Source organism: Arachis stenosperma, chromosome 4, assembly GCF_014773155.1.
Source record: "Arachis stenosperma cultivar V10309 chromosome 4, arast.V10309.gnm1.PFL2, whole genome shotgun sequence".
Classification (NCBI taxonomy): Eukaryota; Viridiplantae; Streptophyta; class Magnoliopsida; order Fabales; family Fabaceae; genus Arachis; species Arachis stenosperma.
In genome coordinates this window covers 11,138,205-11,157,066 of record NC_080380.1, presented here as the reverse complement: position 1 = coordinate 11,157,066, position 18,862 = coordinate 11,138,205, and the positions used below count along the sequence as shown (strand labels likewise).

The 18,862-nt window shown below is 30.1% G+C and overlaps 2 protein-coding genes across 2 annotated transcripts; one reads left to right on the top strand and one right to left on the bottom strand.

Moving 5' to 3' along the window:
* The first annotated feature begins 524 nt into the window (after nucleotides 1–524).
* LOC130973596 (endoribonuclease Dicer homolog 2) lies at nucleotides 525–9,221 on the top strand. Its single transcript, XM_057898207.1, has 23 exons — nucleotides 525–929; nucleotides 1,045–1,130; nucleotides 1,242–1,419; nucleotides 1,585–1,698; nucleotides 2,246–2,380; nucleotides 2,564–2,648; nucleotides 2,791–2,855; nucleotides 3,065–3,205; nucleotides 3,310–3,438; nucleotides 3,535–3,646; nucleotides 3,751–3,850; nucleotides 4,354–4,549; nucleotides 4,639–4,799; nucleotides 4,948–5,166; nucleotides 5,311–5,525; nucleotides 5,658–5,923; nucleotides 6,012–6,400; nucleotides 6,492–6,595; nucleotides 6,913–7,112; nucleotides 7,231–7,440; nucleotides 7,860–8,267; nucleotides 8,362–8,640; nucleotides 8,731–9,221. Exons 2-23 carry the CDS (start codon nucleotides 1,054–1,056, stop codon nucleotides 9,079–9,081), a joined length of 4,134 nt encoding a protein of 1,377 aa, XP_057754190.1. The 5' UTR covers nucleotides 525–929; nucleotides 1,045–1,053; the 3' UTR covers nucleotides 9,082–9,221.
* Nucleotides 9,222–9,248: 27 nt separating this feature from the next.
* On the bottom strand, nucleotides 9,249–17,444 carry LOC130973597 (uncharacterized). Its single transcript, XM_057898208.1, has 5 exons — nucleotides 17,281–17,444; nucleotides 16,453–16,768; nucleotides 13,218–13,684; nucleotides 12,440–12,586; nucleotides 9,249–9,690 (listed from the first exon to the last, which is right to left on the bottom strand). Exons 2-5 carry the CDS (start codon nucleotides 16,754–16,756, stop codon nucleotides 9,454–9,456), a joined length of 1,155 nt encoding a protein of 384 aa, XP_057754191.1. The 5' UTR covers nucleotides 16,757–16,768; nucleotides 17,281–17,444; the 3' UTR covers nucleotides 9,249–9,453.
* Nucleotides 17,445–18,862: the final 1,418 nt, after the last annotated feature.

Here is an 18,862-nt window from a genome sequence, read left to right as displayed (position 1 = left end):
CATCGTTTGTTATTATAAAGAACTAAATTAGTATTTTTTAAAGACTAATTAGTTAAAAATTGAAATCTCTATAAACCTAATTGTTATTTTATTTTTTTTAATGAATAAAATATGTGTTGTTATTTAATTATTTTATTTGTACGGAGTATTTTTTTTTTCAAATTGATATTAAATAAATTAAATCATCTGATTTATTACTAAAGAGAAACAAATTTAAAATCGGGTGATTTAATTTTAATATTATATTTTTTAATTTTTATTTTATAAATTAATTTAAAAAATTAAAAAAGCGTAAATTTAAGTATCTAATTATTTATTTATTTTTTTAAAAAATTAAGTAACAAAAATTACCGTGTTCAATTCATGCTAAAGACCATTTATTGATACACCCTAGACACCACCATCCTAAACAAAATTTCCCTACTTTCTAGCAAAACACTGATTAAGATATCCCAAATTCAAGAACTCCTATAAACTTGAAAAATGTTTCTACTTTCTAGTCTTTTATGGCCAATTAACGTTATTCCAAGATTGCGACTGATGTCCCCAACACAACCATAGCAGATTCCATAAATTAACCCACTACTCCTAATAAGTACTGTACTATATACCGTATATATGTACGTATACAAACGTTTGCAGAGGCCTGGGAGATTTCATGTACACCCATTGCCCATACACAAAAAAAAAAGCAGCAGTGACAGTCTGTGTGTGTGTGTGTCACTTTCGTATGATTGACCTGTGGGTCCTTTTTCTCTGCCTTTTCCACTATCAAGCTCCTTGGGCACCAAGCTCCTTGGGCACCAAGCAGCCTCCGGCTTAAGAAAGAGAAAAGCACTGTTCAATCTACTTGCTCTGTGTGTGTTTTTAAGTGCAAAGTTTGAATCTTTCTCAATCTCAGTGCCTACCCTTTTCCTCATTTTGTCTCGGTAACCTCCATTTGTCTCCTGGGTTTCTCTAATTTTGTTTGGCTTTTATCTCTTCTCTTCTATGATCAAATAAAGGAAGCATCTTTGACTCATTTGCACTGATTGGTAACTTCAGGTTGAAGTCATGGAACCGATCCAGATGGAAATTGATGATGGAAGCCAGCTTCAAGCTTTAGCTGATCCTCTTCCATTTGCTAGAAGGTGAGTTTTTTAGTTTTGATTTATGTTCGGAAGTTGAGCATTCTAGTTTTGTCGTTGATTGTGATGTTGTTGTGTTGGGTTGGTGCTGTATTCATTTATTTCGTTCTGCAGTTATCAACTTGAAGCTCTGGAGAAAGCTATTCATGAAAACACTATAGTGTTCTTGGAGACTGGATCAGGAAAGACTCTCATTGCGATCATGCTGCTTCGCAGTTATGCTTATATTCTTCGTAAGCCTTCTCGGCACATTGCGGTGTTCTTGGTTCCAAAAGTTGTGTTGGTGACTCAAGTATGCACCTCCCTCTCTTATGGCTTTGTATTTGGAAATTTGAGATATATTATGTAATTGCACTTTGTCAATGGTGGAGCTTAGATCAGTGTTTCTTTTGTTTTTTACACTGCTTTTCTTATGTGCATTTCCCTGCTTCTTGTTATTTCAATCCTGAAATTGTAGCAAGCTGAAGCTGTGAAAACGCACACTGATTTGAAAGTTGGAATGTACTGGGGAGATATGGGAGTTGACTACTGGGATGCTGCTACATGGAAAAAAGAAATAGATGAACATGAGGTGATGGGTTTTACATTTCTAGCAACTAAAGATTCCATTGTTAAGATGTGAAAAAATCTGATTTGCACAACCAAAAGGCCTTTTGCTTATGCCACATGTGAATTCGTGTTCAACCCCAGTTGGTTTGGTGTGCTCATGTTTTTGCTTTTCTGAAGCTTAATTTTTCTATTGTAATTTATCCCTTTTGGCAATGAGAAAAGAAATACACTATTTTCTTGGTTGCTGTTGTTGATGGCATAGGGTCTGTAATCTATTACACAAGTTTAGTAGCTAATGCCTGAAAAAAAAAATGAAAAGGTCAAGGTTAGTAGCATTCATGTTATTCTTGTAGTCAATCCTAGTTTTAGTTCTAGCCTAAGCCTCTGTGTTCAAAGAAAATGGAAAAGAAGACTACCGACTTTCCATTTTTCAATGTTCAGTTTTATCTAAGTGTGACATGCATCTTTTGTTCTTTTAAGTGTGAAGCTTCTGAAATATTTGTTTGCTTGCATAGCTTAGAGGTGGTTACTAACTTATTATCAACAATTTTTTCTTTTGAATGTCTAAGGTGCTTGTCATGACTCCAGCTATATTACTCAGAAGCTTGAGGCACAGTTTTCTCAAACTTGACATGATTAAGCTTTTAATAATGGACGAGTGCCATCATGCTAAGGGTAGAGACCCTTATGCCTGCATAATGAAAGTAAGCTTATAATGTTAGCCATTTGTTGTAGTGTTGGTCATTTTGCTTTATTAAATACGACTGTAAAATAAATTTGAGATTTTTTCTTTAAATAAAATAATTAAAACCAATCTCAACAAGCTGGTGTAATTTGGTGAAACAATTTGTTGTCAGCTTTACAAGATTTGATTTAATTTCATGCAGGAGTTCTATCATAGAGAATTGAACTCTGGTATCTCTGACCTCCCTCGAATTTTTGGGATGACTGCATCTCCCATTAAGTCAAAAGGTATACAACTGTAACATTTTTGTCTCTCTGCATTTCATTTTTTTTTATTTTTTTCTATAAAAATAAGATAATCAATAATGTCACTTATTCTCTAATTCTGAACTTCCTTAACTTTTTCTCCTTTTTCACTTTCTTGATCCAGTTGGAAGCTCTGAATACTCCCTCTCTGTAAATATCCGTGACCTAATGACACTAATGGACTCAAAGGTTGCTTCGGATTTTCTACCTCTAATACACCCTGCCTATACTATGAATATTGACATTCCTTGAGGCCTTATATTGATGCTAGAATGTTCTAACTTGAAATGTGGCTAGAATAATTCAATTCCATCTAATGACTCTCTTGAGTTTCAGTTTAGTATTATCAGTTGATCTTGTAGTGCACACTTTGTCTGACATAACATTTTGAATTGAAGGTATACACATGCGTAAGTGAAGATGTCATTGCAAAGTTCATACCAATCTCAACTCCAAAGTTCAAGTTTTACATGAAAAATGAAATTCCATATGTGTTATTTGAAAAATTAGCAGTTGAACTCAATATGTTAAAACAGCAGGTTTGTTCCTATATTTAATTGTTAATCTCCATTCTGGGGTCAAATAAGTGTTGATTATTTCCTTGAGATTATTGACTAAGGATATTTTTTTATTTGATCAACAGTATGAACTCTCCTTGAAAACTTCACATTTCACAACATCAGTTGCTGAGACTGCACACAAGAGGATAACAAAGAATTTTTCTTCCATTATGTTTTGCTTGGATACACTTGGTGTTTGGTTGGCTTTAAAGGTTCTTATTTCCCCTTTTCTTCTTTGAGTCTATAGCATCGATAACTGTTCATGGTTGCTTACTTAAATTCAATTTTTTTTTGGGTTTATGTGACAGGCTGCAGAGTTCTTATCTTCCCACGAAAGTGAATCATTTAAATCTGGGGATATATTTGTGAAAGAATTTAATTTAGATACTGTGAAGCTATTTAAGACATACTTATCATCTGGTACTGACTCTAAAACCTTTACAAGAAAATGTGAGAATTTAAATATGAATTTGCTTGCACTGTTTAATGTAATTAATTAATTTTTAAATATATTTCTTGCACAGGTCCTCAGCGGTTTATTGGTAATAACACTAAATCGGATAAGGATATGGGGCTGATGACCTCCAAAGTTTGTTGTCTTGTTGACACACTGCTTGAGTACAGGTTATCCTCGCTGAAAAATTTCCATTTAGAAATCATGCATGTGGGTGTTACCATCATTGATAGGTCTGGCTTCTAGGATTTAAATTTCATTATTAGCAGTTGAAAGTCGATATTAGATTTGATTTGAGAAGCTGAATACTTTATGGCTGGAAATTTCATTTGGGGTCAGTTAGGTATTGTGTAATGATAGAGGTGAAAAATCAGTTTTCCACAAAATTTACTCATTTTAACTCGAGAAAATTTTCATTCCTTGATCGTCTGTACCAAATTGTCCCTTAAGTTCATTTCATTTTCTTTATTATTGATTGGTACTGCTTATCTCTCCTCTGATTTATTTATTCACAAGAACTAACATTTTGACGCAATTCGCAAAACTGAAGTTGTTTTATTTTGTCTATCCCGTAATAAATATTTATGATATGTTTGTATATGTTTCTCTTGTTTTGGTTATGAATATGATTAAATCTATGTTGACATATGTACCCTTTATGCTAAAACTACAGGGGTTTGTCTGACATGCGATGCATAGTTTTTGTTGAACGAGTAATTACAGCTATTGTCCTCCAGGATCTATTGAATGTATTGCTTCCAAAATACAATAGCTGGAAGACGAAATGCATAGCAGGAAATAATACTGGTCTACATAATCAATCCAGAAAAATGCAAAATGAAATTGTGGAAGAGTTTCGTATGGGCAAGGTTTGTTGCTTTCGTAGATCATTCACTATATTATTATTACAATCAATTTCATATTTTATTTTTAATTAAGGAAATGTTGTCATATGTAGGTCAATATCATTGTTGCGACATCAATTCTTGAAGAGGGTTTAGATGTTCAAAGTTGCAATTTGGTTATCAGATTTGACCCCTGTCCCACTGTGTGCAGTTTCATACAGTCCCGTGGCCGTGCTAGAATGCAGAATTCAGACTACATATTAATGGTTCAACGGTAATTCCTTTTATTTATTCTCCTGCCGTCCTGTGTATTAATATTATTTTAGCACTTATATAACTGCTATTTTATATGATATGTTGCATAGAGTAAGATTGGCAACATATCTCCAAAGAAACTACCTAATTTTGTTCTGAAATTTCAGTGGGGATTCAGTCACATATTCTCGGCTAGAGCAATACCTTGCTAGTGGAGATCTTATGAGGAAGGAGTCACTGCGTCATTCTTCCCTTCCATTTGATCATTTTGAAAGTGATCAATTCAATGAGGAAGTTTATCGAGTTGAAAGCACTAAAGCCATTGTGACTCTGAGTTCTAGCATTGAGCTGATACATATATTTTGCTCTTGGCTCCCTTCAGACGGGTTAGTTTGTTCATTCAGGCCGAAATTACATGATTTACATCTTAGTTTTGCTTCCTTCACTTTTATGAACCCTATTTTGAGATGCTAGTGCATTCTCCATTAATCTTGTTCCTTTTTTTCCCTTATATTTTTATTTATTATTAGGTACTTTAAACCCACTCCAAGGTGGGTAAAAGAAACAGGAACATTGCTTCTTCCGAAAAGTTGTCCTATACAAACTGTTTGTGTAGAAGGTGACAAGAAAGCCTTGAAGAAAATTGCTTGCCTTGAAGCATGCAAGCAACTTCATAAGATTGGAGCTTTGACAGATAATCTTGTTCCCAAAATTTATGTTGAAGAAGGGGAGATGCAAGACTTTGGTAAACTCTTGGCTTCCACTATTTTGCCCTTCTAATTCTCATTCTCATTTTGAATATTAGTTTACTTGGAAATAAAATTCTGTTTATGCCTGTAACCTTTGGTTTGCTTCAATATCAATCCAATTCTTACAGCGAATGAACCTTTCAATGAGGAGCAACCAAGTTATATGCCGTGCGAATTGGTGAACCACTTCTCTAATACGGAGAATACAATATATCATTGCTATCTAATGGAGTTAAACTCCAATTTTAGTGATGATATATCTAATGTTGTGGTTGCCTTGAGAGTGGAGCTTGATCGAGAAATTGGAAGCAAGGAATTCCAAATGCCTTATGACCAAGGTAGTTTGTGTGTAAAGTTGAGATACACAGGAACCATCGATCTTTCTCCAAATCAGGTATGTTTCCTTTTCCTTCTTCAATAGTGCATAGCAAATTAGATAGGTGTTGGAAAATTCAGAAAAGTTATTATATTTTGTTCTGCAGGTTCTTTTATGCAAGAGATTCCAGGTGACAATTCTTCGACTGCTCCTGGATCATAATATGGAGAAGCTGAGATCTGCAGACAACCTATGTTCAGAAGGCGATCCGGAGATTGATTATCTCTTGCTTCCAACCCATAAGCAAAGACTTTCTGTCGATTGGTCCTCGATCAATTCTTTGTATCCGTCAAAATTTGCTTGTGGAAATCATTCTCTCAATGTATGGACAAAGAACGGCCGTGTTTGCACCTGCATACTAAGGAACTCTTTGGTTTATACTCCTCATAATGATCATTTTTATATCACAACTGATATAACGTGCTTGAATGGAAACTCGCATTTGAACCTAAGGCATGGTGGAATTACCACATACAAGAAGTACTTTATACAAAAGTAGGTACTTATTTGTTGCTGAAGCGTATTCTCAAGTTAATTTTTTCTAATGGGGTGTGCTATTCTTGTACTATCTTTTTCCATGTTTCAGGCATGACATTAAGTTGAAGTTTGAACAACAAAGACTGCTTAAAGCAAGGCATCTCTATCATGTTAAAAATTATTGTCATGGACACAAACAACAGGAGGACACAGGTTAAGCTTTTGAAATTTCATTTTGTCAAATCCAATGGTTTGAAGCATATGATAAAGTAAAGGGATTGGTTATTTCTTATTAATATGAATTGGAATTTTCTGCATGTAATAAAGAATTAAGTGAAAGCAACTAAGTATGATTATAATCAAAAGGAATCAAGTTTGTTAGCTTGGTTATTTCTTAGATTTTTTAAGTAATAAAAAACACTAAATGTTCCTTTTCAAAAGTATAGAAGTATATTATGTTTAGCGCTATTTGTTTACATGCATTGCCGTTGTGTGACCCAATCTGAATCCCAACCTTTTTCCCCTTCCAGTTTCTGAAGCAAGCAAGAGCACAGTTGAATTACCTCCTGAACTGTGCTATATAGTCATGTCGCCAGTGCCTATTAGTACCATTCATTCCTTCTCATTTGTTCCATCCATTATGCATCGAGTTGAGTCATTGCTTGTAGCTTCTAACTTGAAGAAGCTGCATTTGGATCATTGCATGCAAAATGTGGTTTCAACTAGCAAGGTAGGGTACTAGTTGAGTATCTTAAATTCGCTTGTGGATGGTATCTTTTCCCCTTCATTTGATTCTTTGAAACATTGTATAGATATTTATACCATGGTAATTGCATTTTGCAATGTAGGTCTTGGAAGCAATTACTTCAAAAAGTTGCGGGGAGAGCTTTCACTACGAATCTCTAGAGACTCTTGGAGATTCTTTCTTAAAATATGCAACTAGTCAGCACCTTTTTCAAACATATCCAAATCACCATGAAGGTCTTCTTACTGTGAAGAGGGAAAAGATAATTTCTAATGCTGCCCTATGTAAGTTTGGGTGCAGTTGTAACCTTCCGGTACTCTCTCTCTCTCTCTCTCTCACTTCTCATATTTTGCTACAATTTCATAGAAGTTTTATTCATATTCTGGTTTAGAAGTTCTTTTTTTGTAGCATTTATACTTTATAGGACGTTTTATCCATATTCTTGTTTAGAAGTACATTTTCGTTGCCTTTATGGCTGATTTCGTTGCCTTTATGCATGAAGACAATTTAATATTTGTTCTATTTAGGTGAAGCTGTGAAGTTTGATGATATAGAATTATAATTTGAAATCACTGATTTCATCTTTTGGGTTGATTATTATATTTGCTTAGCTATTAATCTATTATACAGCATTTTGCATTATTAAGTTAAACACTTCAATTATTTGTGGTTTTTATTCCTTGTAGTTTGTTTGACACTTTTTACTTAACTATTATTCTTTTTGAGTTGCAGGGCTTCATACGAAATTCACGTTTTGACCCACAAACTTGGGCTGTTCCCGGTGATAAATCAGTGAGTTTAAAACTAGAAGAGTTGGATTCCAAAGGGGCAAAAGCTTTTGTTAGTGGAAAAAGAAAGTTAAGACGGAAGGTTATTGCTGATGTTGTTGAGGCACTAATTGGTGCCTACCTTAGCACCAGTGGTGAAGAGGCCGCACTGTTGTTTATGAACTGGGTTGGCATCAAAGTGAACTTTAATTTTTCACCCTATGAGAGGCACTATAGCATTCAACCAGAGAGGCTGATAAATGTGAACTTTCTAGAATCTCTCTTAAACTACTCCTTCCGTGACCGTCATCTTCTAGTGGAGGCTTTCACCCATGGTTCTTACATGCTGCCCGAAATTCCAAGATGTTATCAGGTACACACTATTGTTGATGGGCCTATCTTTTTGATCATTAGTAGAATAGATTCTGTACACTTCTTTTCGTTAACAATTTCTCGTTGCTCTGCAGCGACTCGAATTTCTTGGGGACTCAGTATTGGATTATCTCATTACGAGGCATTTGGACAATAAATATCCTGGAATGTCACCTGGCCAGTTAACTGACATGAGATCAGCGTCTGTGAGTAACGACTGTTACGCATGGTCTGCAGTTAAGGCCGGATTGCACAAACACATTCTACATGCTTCACAAGATCTTCATAAGGATATTGTAGTCATAGTTAATGAAGTTGCAAAGTTTTCTTCAGCATCACCTATTGTATGGGAGTTAGACATATCATTTCCCAAGGTTAGCTGTTATATTTTGGATCATGAGATTCTCCAATTGTAGTTAGACTTTTTTTTTTCCGAGATATAAGATTGTTCGTACTGTTGACAGGTACTTGGAGACATCATTGAGTCTTTGGCCGGAGCGATTTTCGTTGATTCGGAGTATAATAAAGAAATCGTGTGGCAATGCATACGACCACTTCTGGAGCCGCTTGTTACACCGGAAACGTTAACAATGCATCCCACCAGAGAGTTGTCGGAGCTATGCCAGAAAGAAAATTACAAAATCAAAAAGAATCGGTCTCGCAAGGATGGTGTCACCTCTTATTTGATGGAGGTACAAGCCAATGGGACCACCATTTATAGTTATGAATACACTGGCTATGCTGATAGGAAAACAGCCAAGAGGATAGTGTGTAGAGAAATTTTGAAACAGATGAAAAAAACACAACCCAAGTAGTTGTAATATTCATAGGAATACGAATATCATATTGTATAGGTGCTGATGTGCATTAGTTGTAACATCCTTTTGGAAATTCCAATAGAGGAGAGGCCTTGCAAGTTGTCATTAAACTATTAAATATAAGAGGGAATGAAAATATCATGTTAGTAATATAAAATCAGCCATATTCATAATTACTGTTATCTGTTATTAATTGTAGGAAGAGAACATATTACATATACAGTAACATAAAATCTCACAAACACAATTATATATTCTTGTTCACAGAATATATGCATTTATTTACTAGTTACAAGTCCCACCCCATAACTTATTATAAAATGCTAAAATAATATCATAGAAGATATAAAGAATTACATGGCATGAGTTTTAGTTCTTGTGATGTGGGAGGTCATCAGCAACAAGGAGGTAGAAAAGTCCCATAACACCACTATGCAGCTTAGTGTTGCTGTAGTCAACCTCCAAAGTCAAAACTTCACCATTAGAGATCTTGATAGAGCCAGGTTTAGGGTAGCAAGTTGTCATTCCCACCAGGTACCCTTTCTCATTTCCTGCTTCTCTTCCATTTCCATATTTTGGTACTGAATTGCATATAACTCTTCCATCCTGAAATTAGTTAAATTCTCACAAATTAATATTTGATTAGTATGTTATGGTCATAATATGTACTTAGAAAAGCTCTATAAAATACCATATCCATTTTGCTTATAAACATATTTCACAATAAAAAGTATTAACATTTATTAAAAAGAAAATTATAACAGTATTTCAGTTGTGCTTAATTTAGTTATTTTTAGTAGTTTTACATATTTATTTATCTGAATAGTGAGTGCCTATTTTTCATATTTTAATAAAATTTCAGTTATATTTATTTTTATAAATCATACACTTTTATTTTTATAAATTTTTGCTGCGAAATATTTTATTAGTTAGTTGAGTCAATATTTTTAAAAATTTTTATACTATATATCAAAATTTTTATACTATATACCAAAAATTTTGTATTATACACCAAAATTTATGTATTGTACATATTTCATTAGTATAACACACAAATTTATACACATAACATACAAATTTTTTTTACTGTAAATGTATTTTGTCGGATGAATCAATGTTCTAGGTATTCATTTTCTAAAAATTTATGTGCTGTGTATCAAAATTTCTGTACTATGTACTAAAATTTGTATTATATACCAAAATTTATGTGTTATGTGTATTTTATTAATATAGTATATAAATTTTTGTATATAGCACATAAATTTTTGTTATAAATGTATTTTATTATTTGTATGCTATTTGTATTTTATTGGTTAGGAGAAAAAGAAAAAAACGACCAGCTGATGATTATGATAATAAAAAAAGATTAAGAAGAAAAAAGAGAAAAAAAATTAAATATAACAACGACAATGATCATAATAACAATGACAATGATCATTAAAAAAGAAACGCGCAAAAGAATAAGCTGAAACATTGCTAAATTTTTAAATATTGTTTGTCGATTTTGTGTAGGGTAGTCCTTAACTCCCATTTTATAAGTTCCACATCAAAAGGGACACAATTGACTTTGAACCATCAAGCACGCTTACTTTTGTGTATACGTGATAAACATTAAACTGATAATCTCCCTACAAAGAACAAACTGCTGAATTCATACATGTGTGTATGTGACATCATCATTGGATCAAGACAAGGAGATTGATATTATGATTTATGATATTTATTAAGAAAATTTTATTTAGGATGATGGTGTCTGAAAGGTATATCTCAATATTGTGATTAGAGATATTTATCTATACTTTTCTTTTATGCTATTGTGGAATTTTAAAATTGAAGACATCGAAACCACCGATATTTTTACTGGATAAATGGTCTTAATATAAATCGAATTAAGTGATTTATATTATTTAATTTTTAAAAAATTAAAATAAATAATTCTACGCTTTTCGAAATTTTTAAATTAAAATTAGAGTTAATATTTAATTTGACTCTTAAAATTTAAGATTAAATTTAAATTTATTTCTAAAAATTATAATAAATTCAATTCGATCCTCAAAATTTATAATAGTAATTTATGTTAATTTCTGAACTGATTTTTATAAATAGTGTGTTGATTTTACAAGTTAATTTGTTAAGATTTGGATTTTTTGTCTAGATTTTATATGACTAAAACTTTCTAGAAGCTTATTAACTCCCTAATATCTTCACGAAGATGACAATAATAAGTTCAATTTAAAAATTTTGTGATTCCGAAAGTAATAATAAAATTTTTAAAACTCTAACAAATCTTGATTGCATGAAGTTAGGCAACATATTAATATACCAAATCAACACGTTATTAACTGATATTAGAGTTAATGTGACTGTGAATTACAATTGTAAATTTTAGGATCCAATTTGAGTTTATTAAAATTTTAAGAGTTAAATTAGATCTAACTTCAAATTTTATAGGCAAAATTAAATATTAACTCTAAGAATCTTCTTATTTTAATTTTTACAAAATAAAAAAAATAAAATATTTAATTCAAATAGTCTCATTTTAAGTTTGTATTTTTCCAATAATAAATTGAAATGGTCTGATTTATTTAATATCAATTAAAAAATTTTATTTCATATAAATAAAAAATTCATACTTTTAATAACAATTAATTAAAAAAATATCCAAATTATGACAGTAAAACTCATATTTTAAAATTATAAATTATATAATAATAATTATTTTTTATTTTATTATTTTATCGATTTCTTCGTTTCATCAATGTAGATAGGACTGGAAGTGAGTCAAGCCAGCTCATAAGCTGACTCGAGCTCGACTCATTAATAGTTCGATAATCTGAACTTGTGAATTGGTGAGCCGAAGCTGAGCCTGGAATTGAGCTCATAAATTAAATGAGTCGAGTTTGAGTTTGGATAAACTCAGTTCATTAGTTTGTGAGCTGATTCGATTATATATATAATATTAAAAGTATAGATTAAATGTATATTAGGATATGTGTATTAATAATAGTAATATATAATTTTACATATATATTAATATTTTTAATTATTTAAAATTTTATAGTCATTTTTTATACATAATTTTTATACAAGATATAAATAAAAAATTATAATTAATAGATAGACAATATATAAAATTGACATTTTTAAATATATATATATATATATATATATATTATGTTTTTATTATTTGAGTTAATTTGTGAACTATAGTTGAACTTATGAAATAGGCTCGATTGTTAATAAATTGAGTTGTGAGTCAAACTTAATTTTTGTGAGTGAAACTTACTCGACTCGCTTTTAGCATTAAGCGCTAAGTGTAGATGATGTTTTTCTATATTATGATTAGATGAGTTACCTGGCCGTAGAGAGTTGAACCAGTGCCACCAACATGTTCATGAGCAACACCATAAATGACATAACCTCCTTTGTTCATTGGAAGCTTTGTCCTCCTCACATCAACGCATTTACCTCCATACTTGCAAGGCAAAACATCATACTCAACCTGCACCAAAATAAATAACTCTTGTTAGTTAATTACGCATCCAAACATACAATTCATAAATATCTAATTTTATATGAGAAAATTAAAGCACAGGCTGAGTTCCATGTTTTCTACCCGCCGGTTTCTGAATAGTTGACCTAATTCTTTTTTTTAGAATTTAATTTTCATTCAATTAGTATAATTTTTTTATACAAACAACTAATCATCTATTATCACATCAATAAAAATAATTAACTTTTAGATTAATTACTTCAAAAATTAATTAAATACATAACTTTAATTATATGACTATATAAAACTTTTTATATTATCGATGTATTAAAATTAATTTTTTTATCCGATTTATATCTCGAAATTTTACATGTAATAAATTTTCATAAAAAATAAACTTTAAAACTTTCATTGTATATCCTCGGTCAAAATCTTAAATTTTAAATATTAATATTTTTTATATAAGAAAAAACAACAAAACTACTCCATAGCTAAACGTATTTGAGCAAATTAAAATAAAAAACAACCAATGATATAATTTTTTTCTTAAATAATAATAAAAATATTTTTTTTCTTGATCAAGCACTTGATTTACTAATTAATTATTAACTATATAAGCACAAGTTGAAATATGACTTACCAGGCAATTATGTGTGTTATTTTTGACAACATCAGTAACATCAAGCACATAAACCCTAAGAGGCAATATATAGTGTTCCCAGGTGACCCACTTGACAGTGTATTTAAGATACAAGGTTCTGTTTTGAGGCTTGAATCCTTTCTTCAACAAGCATTGACTCTCATCAGGGCAACAAGTCAACCCTCCATGGTAACTTGGACTCAAAGGTTTTCCATCTGAATCCTTTGTGATGTTGAAGAGATCACACCTGCACTCAATGCAGCCTATCTTGTCTTGGACACCCCTTGTGTCAATTGCATGAACATTTATTACCCATTTCTCATCATACCCTTTTGGAGGGTTTCCAGCTTCTATTCCATAAGGGTCTGGAATGTGTGTATCTACTCCTCTTGTTTCTGATCCAACTCCAAAGTAATATGGAAGAGTATTGTATTGGCATAACCCACTGTTTTGCACAATTTCAATACCTGAACAAGTACCATATATATTAGTTTATTATTATATATAGGTTTAATTATTCTGTTGCTTCTGGTAGTTTTGCGAAATTTTTAATTAAGTCCTATATTTTTTTTCTTTTAATTGAGTTCTTGCACCAATTTATATAGAGACCTAATTGAAAATTTTGCGAAATTATAAGAATCAATTATAGGAATCAATAGAATAATTAAACTTTATATATATATAGGTCACGTCTCTAGTGGCTCTATTTAAGGTGGCTATTGGTGACTATATGTTGACTTCAATTGAGAGTTGACATGTGGCATTATTTATTAGAGTGATTAAATGAGATATAAAAATAATATATTAACCTATGCCCGTTTGAAAATTTATTATATCTTATTAATTTTATAACCAAAATATATTACATGTTATTTTTTATTGTAATTAAAATTAAATCAATTTTTTAATTAAAAAATTCTCACCTCTTTCTTATTAATTTTACAACTAAAATGTGTCACATGACACTCTCTCATTATAATTAAAATCAATTTTTTTTAAATTAAAGAATTTTTTTTTCTTTCTACTAATTTTACAACTAAAATGTGTCATATGTTATTCCCTTGTTATAATTAAAATTAAATCTTTTCTTCCAAAATTAAAGAGTTTTTCCTTTCTCTTTCTTCTTTTTTCTATCTCTCTCATTTCTTCAACTACTCTATCTATATCATTATCAATGACTAATTACGAATTTGACAATCAAAATGTACAACATGACATTTTTTAATTGCATTTAATTAAAATTAAAATATTAAAATTGAAAATTGAAATATACCTATATTATTTATCATATATTACTATCTCGTATATTACTATCTAATTTAATAACTAAATGTGTCACATGATACCCTCTTACTAAAATTAAGAGAAAATATTTTTCTCCAAAATTAATAAACCCCCTTCCTAAATTCTCTCATCTACCTCTCTCCATTTTTCTATTTCTGCCTACCATTTTCACTCTATATATAATTTATATTTTATATTAATAATTTGACAAATCAAAATATGTCATCCGATATTTTTTATTACAATTAAAATAAAATTTTTTCTTCTAAAATTAACAAATTCTCACTCTTATTCTTTATTTTTATCTTTTTCTCTATTTTCTCTCATTCTCTATTTGTTCTACTTTTTTGTTCTATAAAAAATAAAATTAACAAAATAATATAATTTTAATAAAAAATATTATTATTATATACATATTTTTTAGATTTTTATTTAATTTTAAATTTTTACTATTTATTTTTTTAATTTATATTTTGATTTCTCTTATTTTAAATATTTATTACAAAAAATACTAATGTTATAATTAAAAATTAGAATTAAAATTGAATTGTTTAAAAAAATTAATTTTAAGTTAATACATATATTTCTTTATTGTAGAAATGCACATTTTTAGATCGTATAGAATTAACACATTAATTACCAAAAAAAAATTAACACATTTATTCAATTCAATTAACACATTTACTTCAGTGTAATAGAGTCATAAGTATGGTCAATAAAACAACACTTCTCCAAATATCAAACTCTCATAAAAATTTTATATATATATATATATATATATATATATATTCTAAAGTTAGGAGTGAGACTGGACCTGCAATCTTTAGATGAGTATGGAAGAAAGATAAAATATAAGTAGATAATGAAAATATGTGGGATTTAGATGAATAATTTGACGGTGTAGTGTATTTTTATTTTATTGGGCTAATTTTAGAGTCTATGACTCAAACCCACGACCTCTTAATTGAATATAGAAAAATTATATCATTTAAATTATAGCTCGTTGACTACTATATAATTTTCTTTGTATCTTTTTAATCTTTTATTAGTGATTATATGAGTTTTATTAATTTTTTTTTGTTATTTAAAAAAATTATAATGTCACTTTCAAATTGATAACGGTATTCATTTTTAATTATACTTCCAATTCTTATCTATCATATTAATATTTTTTAATATTTTTTTTGTCATATCTATAAGAACGGTAAATAATTTTATAAGAAGATAAAAAAATATAATTAAGAAGCAGTAGCATTGTCAATTTAAAAATAATATTATCATTTCCTTTGAATTTAATCAGTGTAATAATTATGCAATTTTTTATATTTGAATATAATATTATATATTAGTAACTGAGATATAACAGGTTGTGTTTAGATTCTGTATTGAAACAGAGATATATTAAATATTAAATATTTTCTATATCCTCAATTTTAGAAAATACAGAATATATATAAATTTTTATTTTAGAGGCAAAATTTTTTTGTATTTTATACGTATCTTCGTTCTAAATAAATTTTTTATGTCTTACTAATATTATCAAATGCAAATGTTATAATACAAATATAAATTAGATACAAAAATATAAAAAGCTCGTATTATTTTGTCTTATTTTTTAGATGAACAAAATATATAAAACATTTGTAATTATGCTATTTTTTATACGAAAAATATTAGAAAGCCATCAAAATTTATCAATTTTAACCATCGATTAGCAATTAATATTTAAAAGTACTAGATAAAATATGTTATTGAATTATTAGATTAAAAAATGAATTGATGGCGCTAAAAATAATGGCCACTAATAATAAATTATGATGACTCTTAAGCATTTTTCTTTTTATATATGTATTTTCAATTTGAATCTGTTATATATTACTTAATTAATTAAGTCAACATCAAGATATAAACAAATTATAAAAAGAAATTAAAGAAAAGAAAAAAACAATACCTGGGTTTGTTTTTGTGGCATTTTTGGGTTGATGGTACTTCATAACAATCCAATGGTGAAGATAGGCCTCATAGAGAGGCACAGAGTTTCCTTTCTCATCAACTATTTCAGCATTGAAACTCTTGAGTGCAATATGGCCTCTTGGGAAATCAACATCGTAGTATAATTTGTTGGAACTTTTCCCTGCTCCTATCTCAATCTTGGGAGATAAAAAAACAGCTGTTTTTTCAGTCACAAAGGCCCATGAATATGTGCTTGATAACATCACTACCATTGCCCAACAACAATGATTTACATTCCACATCTTGATCTAGATCTGTAATTAGCATATATATATAAAAAAATGTTAAAACAAATCTAGATAGTAACCAAGACATTATATATTTTATATCCAATGTTAAGAAAATCGAACCCAATATCACATTCAAAGGTTTAATACTAATTTAACTCGATTCAAAATGGAATAATATCTTACTTTTATTTGATTTCTCATCGGTTTTTACTATATAAACTATTTAAGAAACATATAGAATTAGATTGGAATTTGATTTAATGATGCTCTGAACTATATGACAAAAAAAAGCATATGTTATATTTATTATCATGCCAATATCTAAAGACAAAATTATTAGGTATACATCTACACAAAACTAAGGTAGTTCTAATTAGTTAAGGATTATTTTAAGGCAAAGAGAAAGCTAGCAATAATGGTTTGGTTATAAAGTCAACGTGCATAGATCAGAGTAGGTATTCTATAACTGAAATTCGAAAGGGGCATGCTCAAGTGAATTGTTAATAAGATAGAAGATGGAAGATGAAGAAGCGTACCTCAAATAGTTTCCCTTTCCAAAAGAATATAATGATTAGTTGTTACTACGAAAGAAGGAAAATCAATACAACAACGAATTTATAGACCAGCGCCAAAATAAAGTATGCGTGTCTATATATATAATTAAAGGAGAGGTTGCTCCTATATGGTGTTTTTATTTGTGAATTGCAAATATATATTTTTTATCATTTAAAAGAATCTATTTATAATAATTATTCCTTATTTTTATCCATTTGGTCAATGTTCTCTCACATCATCATTGTGTGGCTCATTTTTTTCGTTACAAGAAAAATGTTGGTGTTTTGCAATAAAATGGATATATGAACAAAATTTTTGCTGCTATGATATCAGCTTAAAATATAATTTACATTTTACTCTTTTTTTTTCATTTTTTGTTGTTTAGAAAATAAAATAAATGCAGCCTGCGTTTTGTTTTATACAAGATTTTTAATTTTTTTTATTTCGTTTTAGTCCAAACGCAATTTGCGTTTAATGATAGGCAGTATTTTTTTTTTGAAACAACAAAACGCAACCTGCGTTTTGCTTTTTGTGTCAGTTTTTTTTTGGAAGATGTAAAACGCAGGTTGCGTTTTACGAATTGTCAGAATTTTTTTGGAGAATTAAAAACGCAGGTTACGTTTTGTGTAAAAAAAATATTTTAATCAAGAGTCTTCCTTATAAATACAAAACAAGATTCGTTCAACTTGCTTCACTTCACTTCTACTCATCATATTCTTCTTTCTTGCACATATGTCATAGTTGTTAGTTTTTTTGGCAGTTAGGTGTGTCAAAAAAATCGGATTAGATGAGGTTGAAGTTATAAAAAATATTACAAATTTGCGAGTGTATTATAACGGTGAGGTTATACCAAACACACATGAAGGAGTGACTTTTGTTTGTGAATGTCCGTTGTCATTTGCTATTCTATGTACCATGAGTTTTGTAGAGTTACAAAATGGGCTTTGTAATAACATTCAAAGCCACATTTCGAAAAGGGTGAGCAACATTTTATACAGGAATGCTATACAAGTATTTGGTGGGCTGATACAGTTTCAAAGAATGCCATCACTGACGATGCCAGTATGCAACAGATGTTATGTATTTACCAACAAACCCGATTTCACGTTCCGATGATACAGCTGTACGTTGAGTTCAAACAGCAGTCGGGGTTGGGTGCGGTTGGCAAGGAGGTCAATGTTGATGAGTTCGGGGATATAGATTGGGAAGAAGATAATCATGACAGTAAAGAGGAGTTCGAAGCTGGCTATGAAAGTCGATGACGAAAATGATGACAGAGACTTGGCAGGTATTTCGGCGGTGAAAAATCAAGCGGATGCGATTGTAAGCCAGCACCAGCTTGGTGTTCTGTCTTTTATGCGGACTCTAGATCTCGGAGCCATACATACTCCGAAATTTTCTGAGTATGTGAACATGGGTATGTTATGATTATTAATTCAAGTTACCTATATTGTTTATTTTATTTGCCTTATCTGACTGATGGTGGTGCGCATGTTGTAGGTGAAGGCAACGTTGCGGCGAAAGATGGTGAGTTTAGTGTAGGAATGAAATTTGGTTTGAGAG

Coding starts and splice junctions, on each gene's coding strand:
- LOC130973596 (XM_057898207.1), top strand. CDS start 1,054: ATGGAACCGATCCAGATGGAAATTGATGATGGAAGCCAGCTTCAAGCT. Junction 2,856..3,064: donor TGACACTAATGGACTCAAAG/GTTGCTTCGGAT, acceptor TTTGAATTGAAG/GTATACACATGCGTAAGTGA. Junction 4,800..4,947: donor TACATATTAATGGTTCAACG/GTAATTCCTTTT, acceptor CTGAAATTTCAG/TGGGGATTCAGTCACATATT.
- LOC130973597 (XM_057898208.1), bottom strand. CDS start 16,756: ATGTGGAATGTAAATCATTGTTGTTGGGCAATGGTAGTGATGTTATCA. Junction 12,587..13,217: donor ATAACACACATAATTGCCTG/GTAAGTCATATT, acceptor ATTTTGGTGCAG/GTTGAGTATGATGTTTTGCC. Junction 9,691..12,439: donor GTTCAACTCTCTACGGCCAG/GTAACTCATCTA, acceptor AACTAATTTCAG/GATGGAAGAGTTATATGCAA.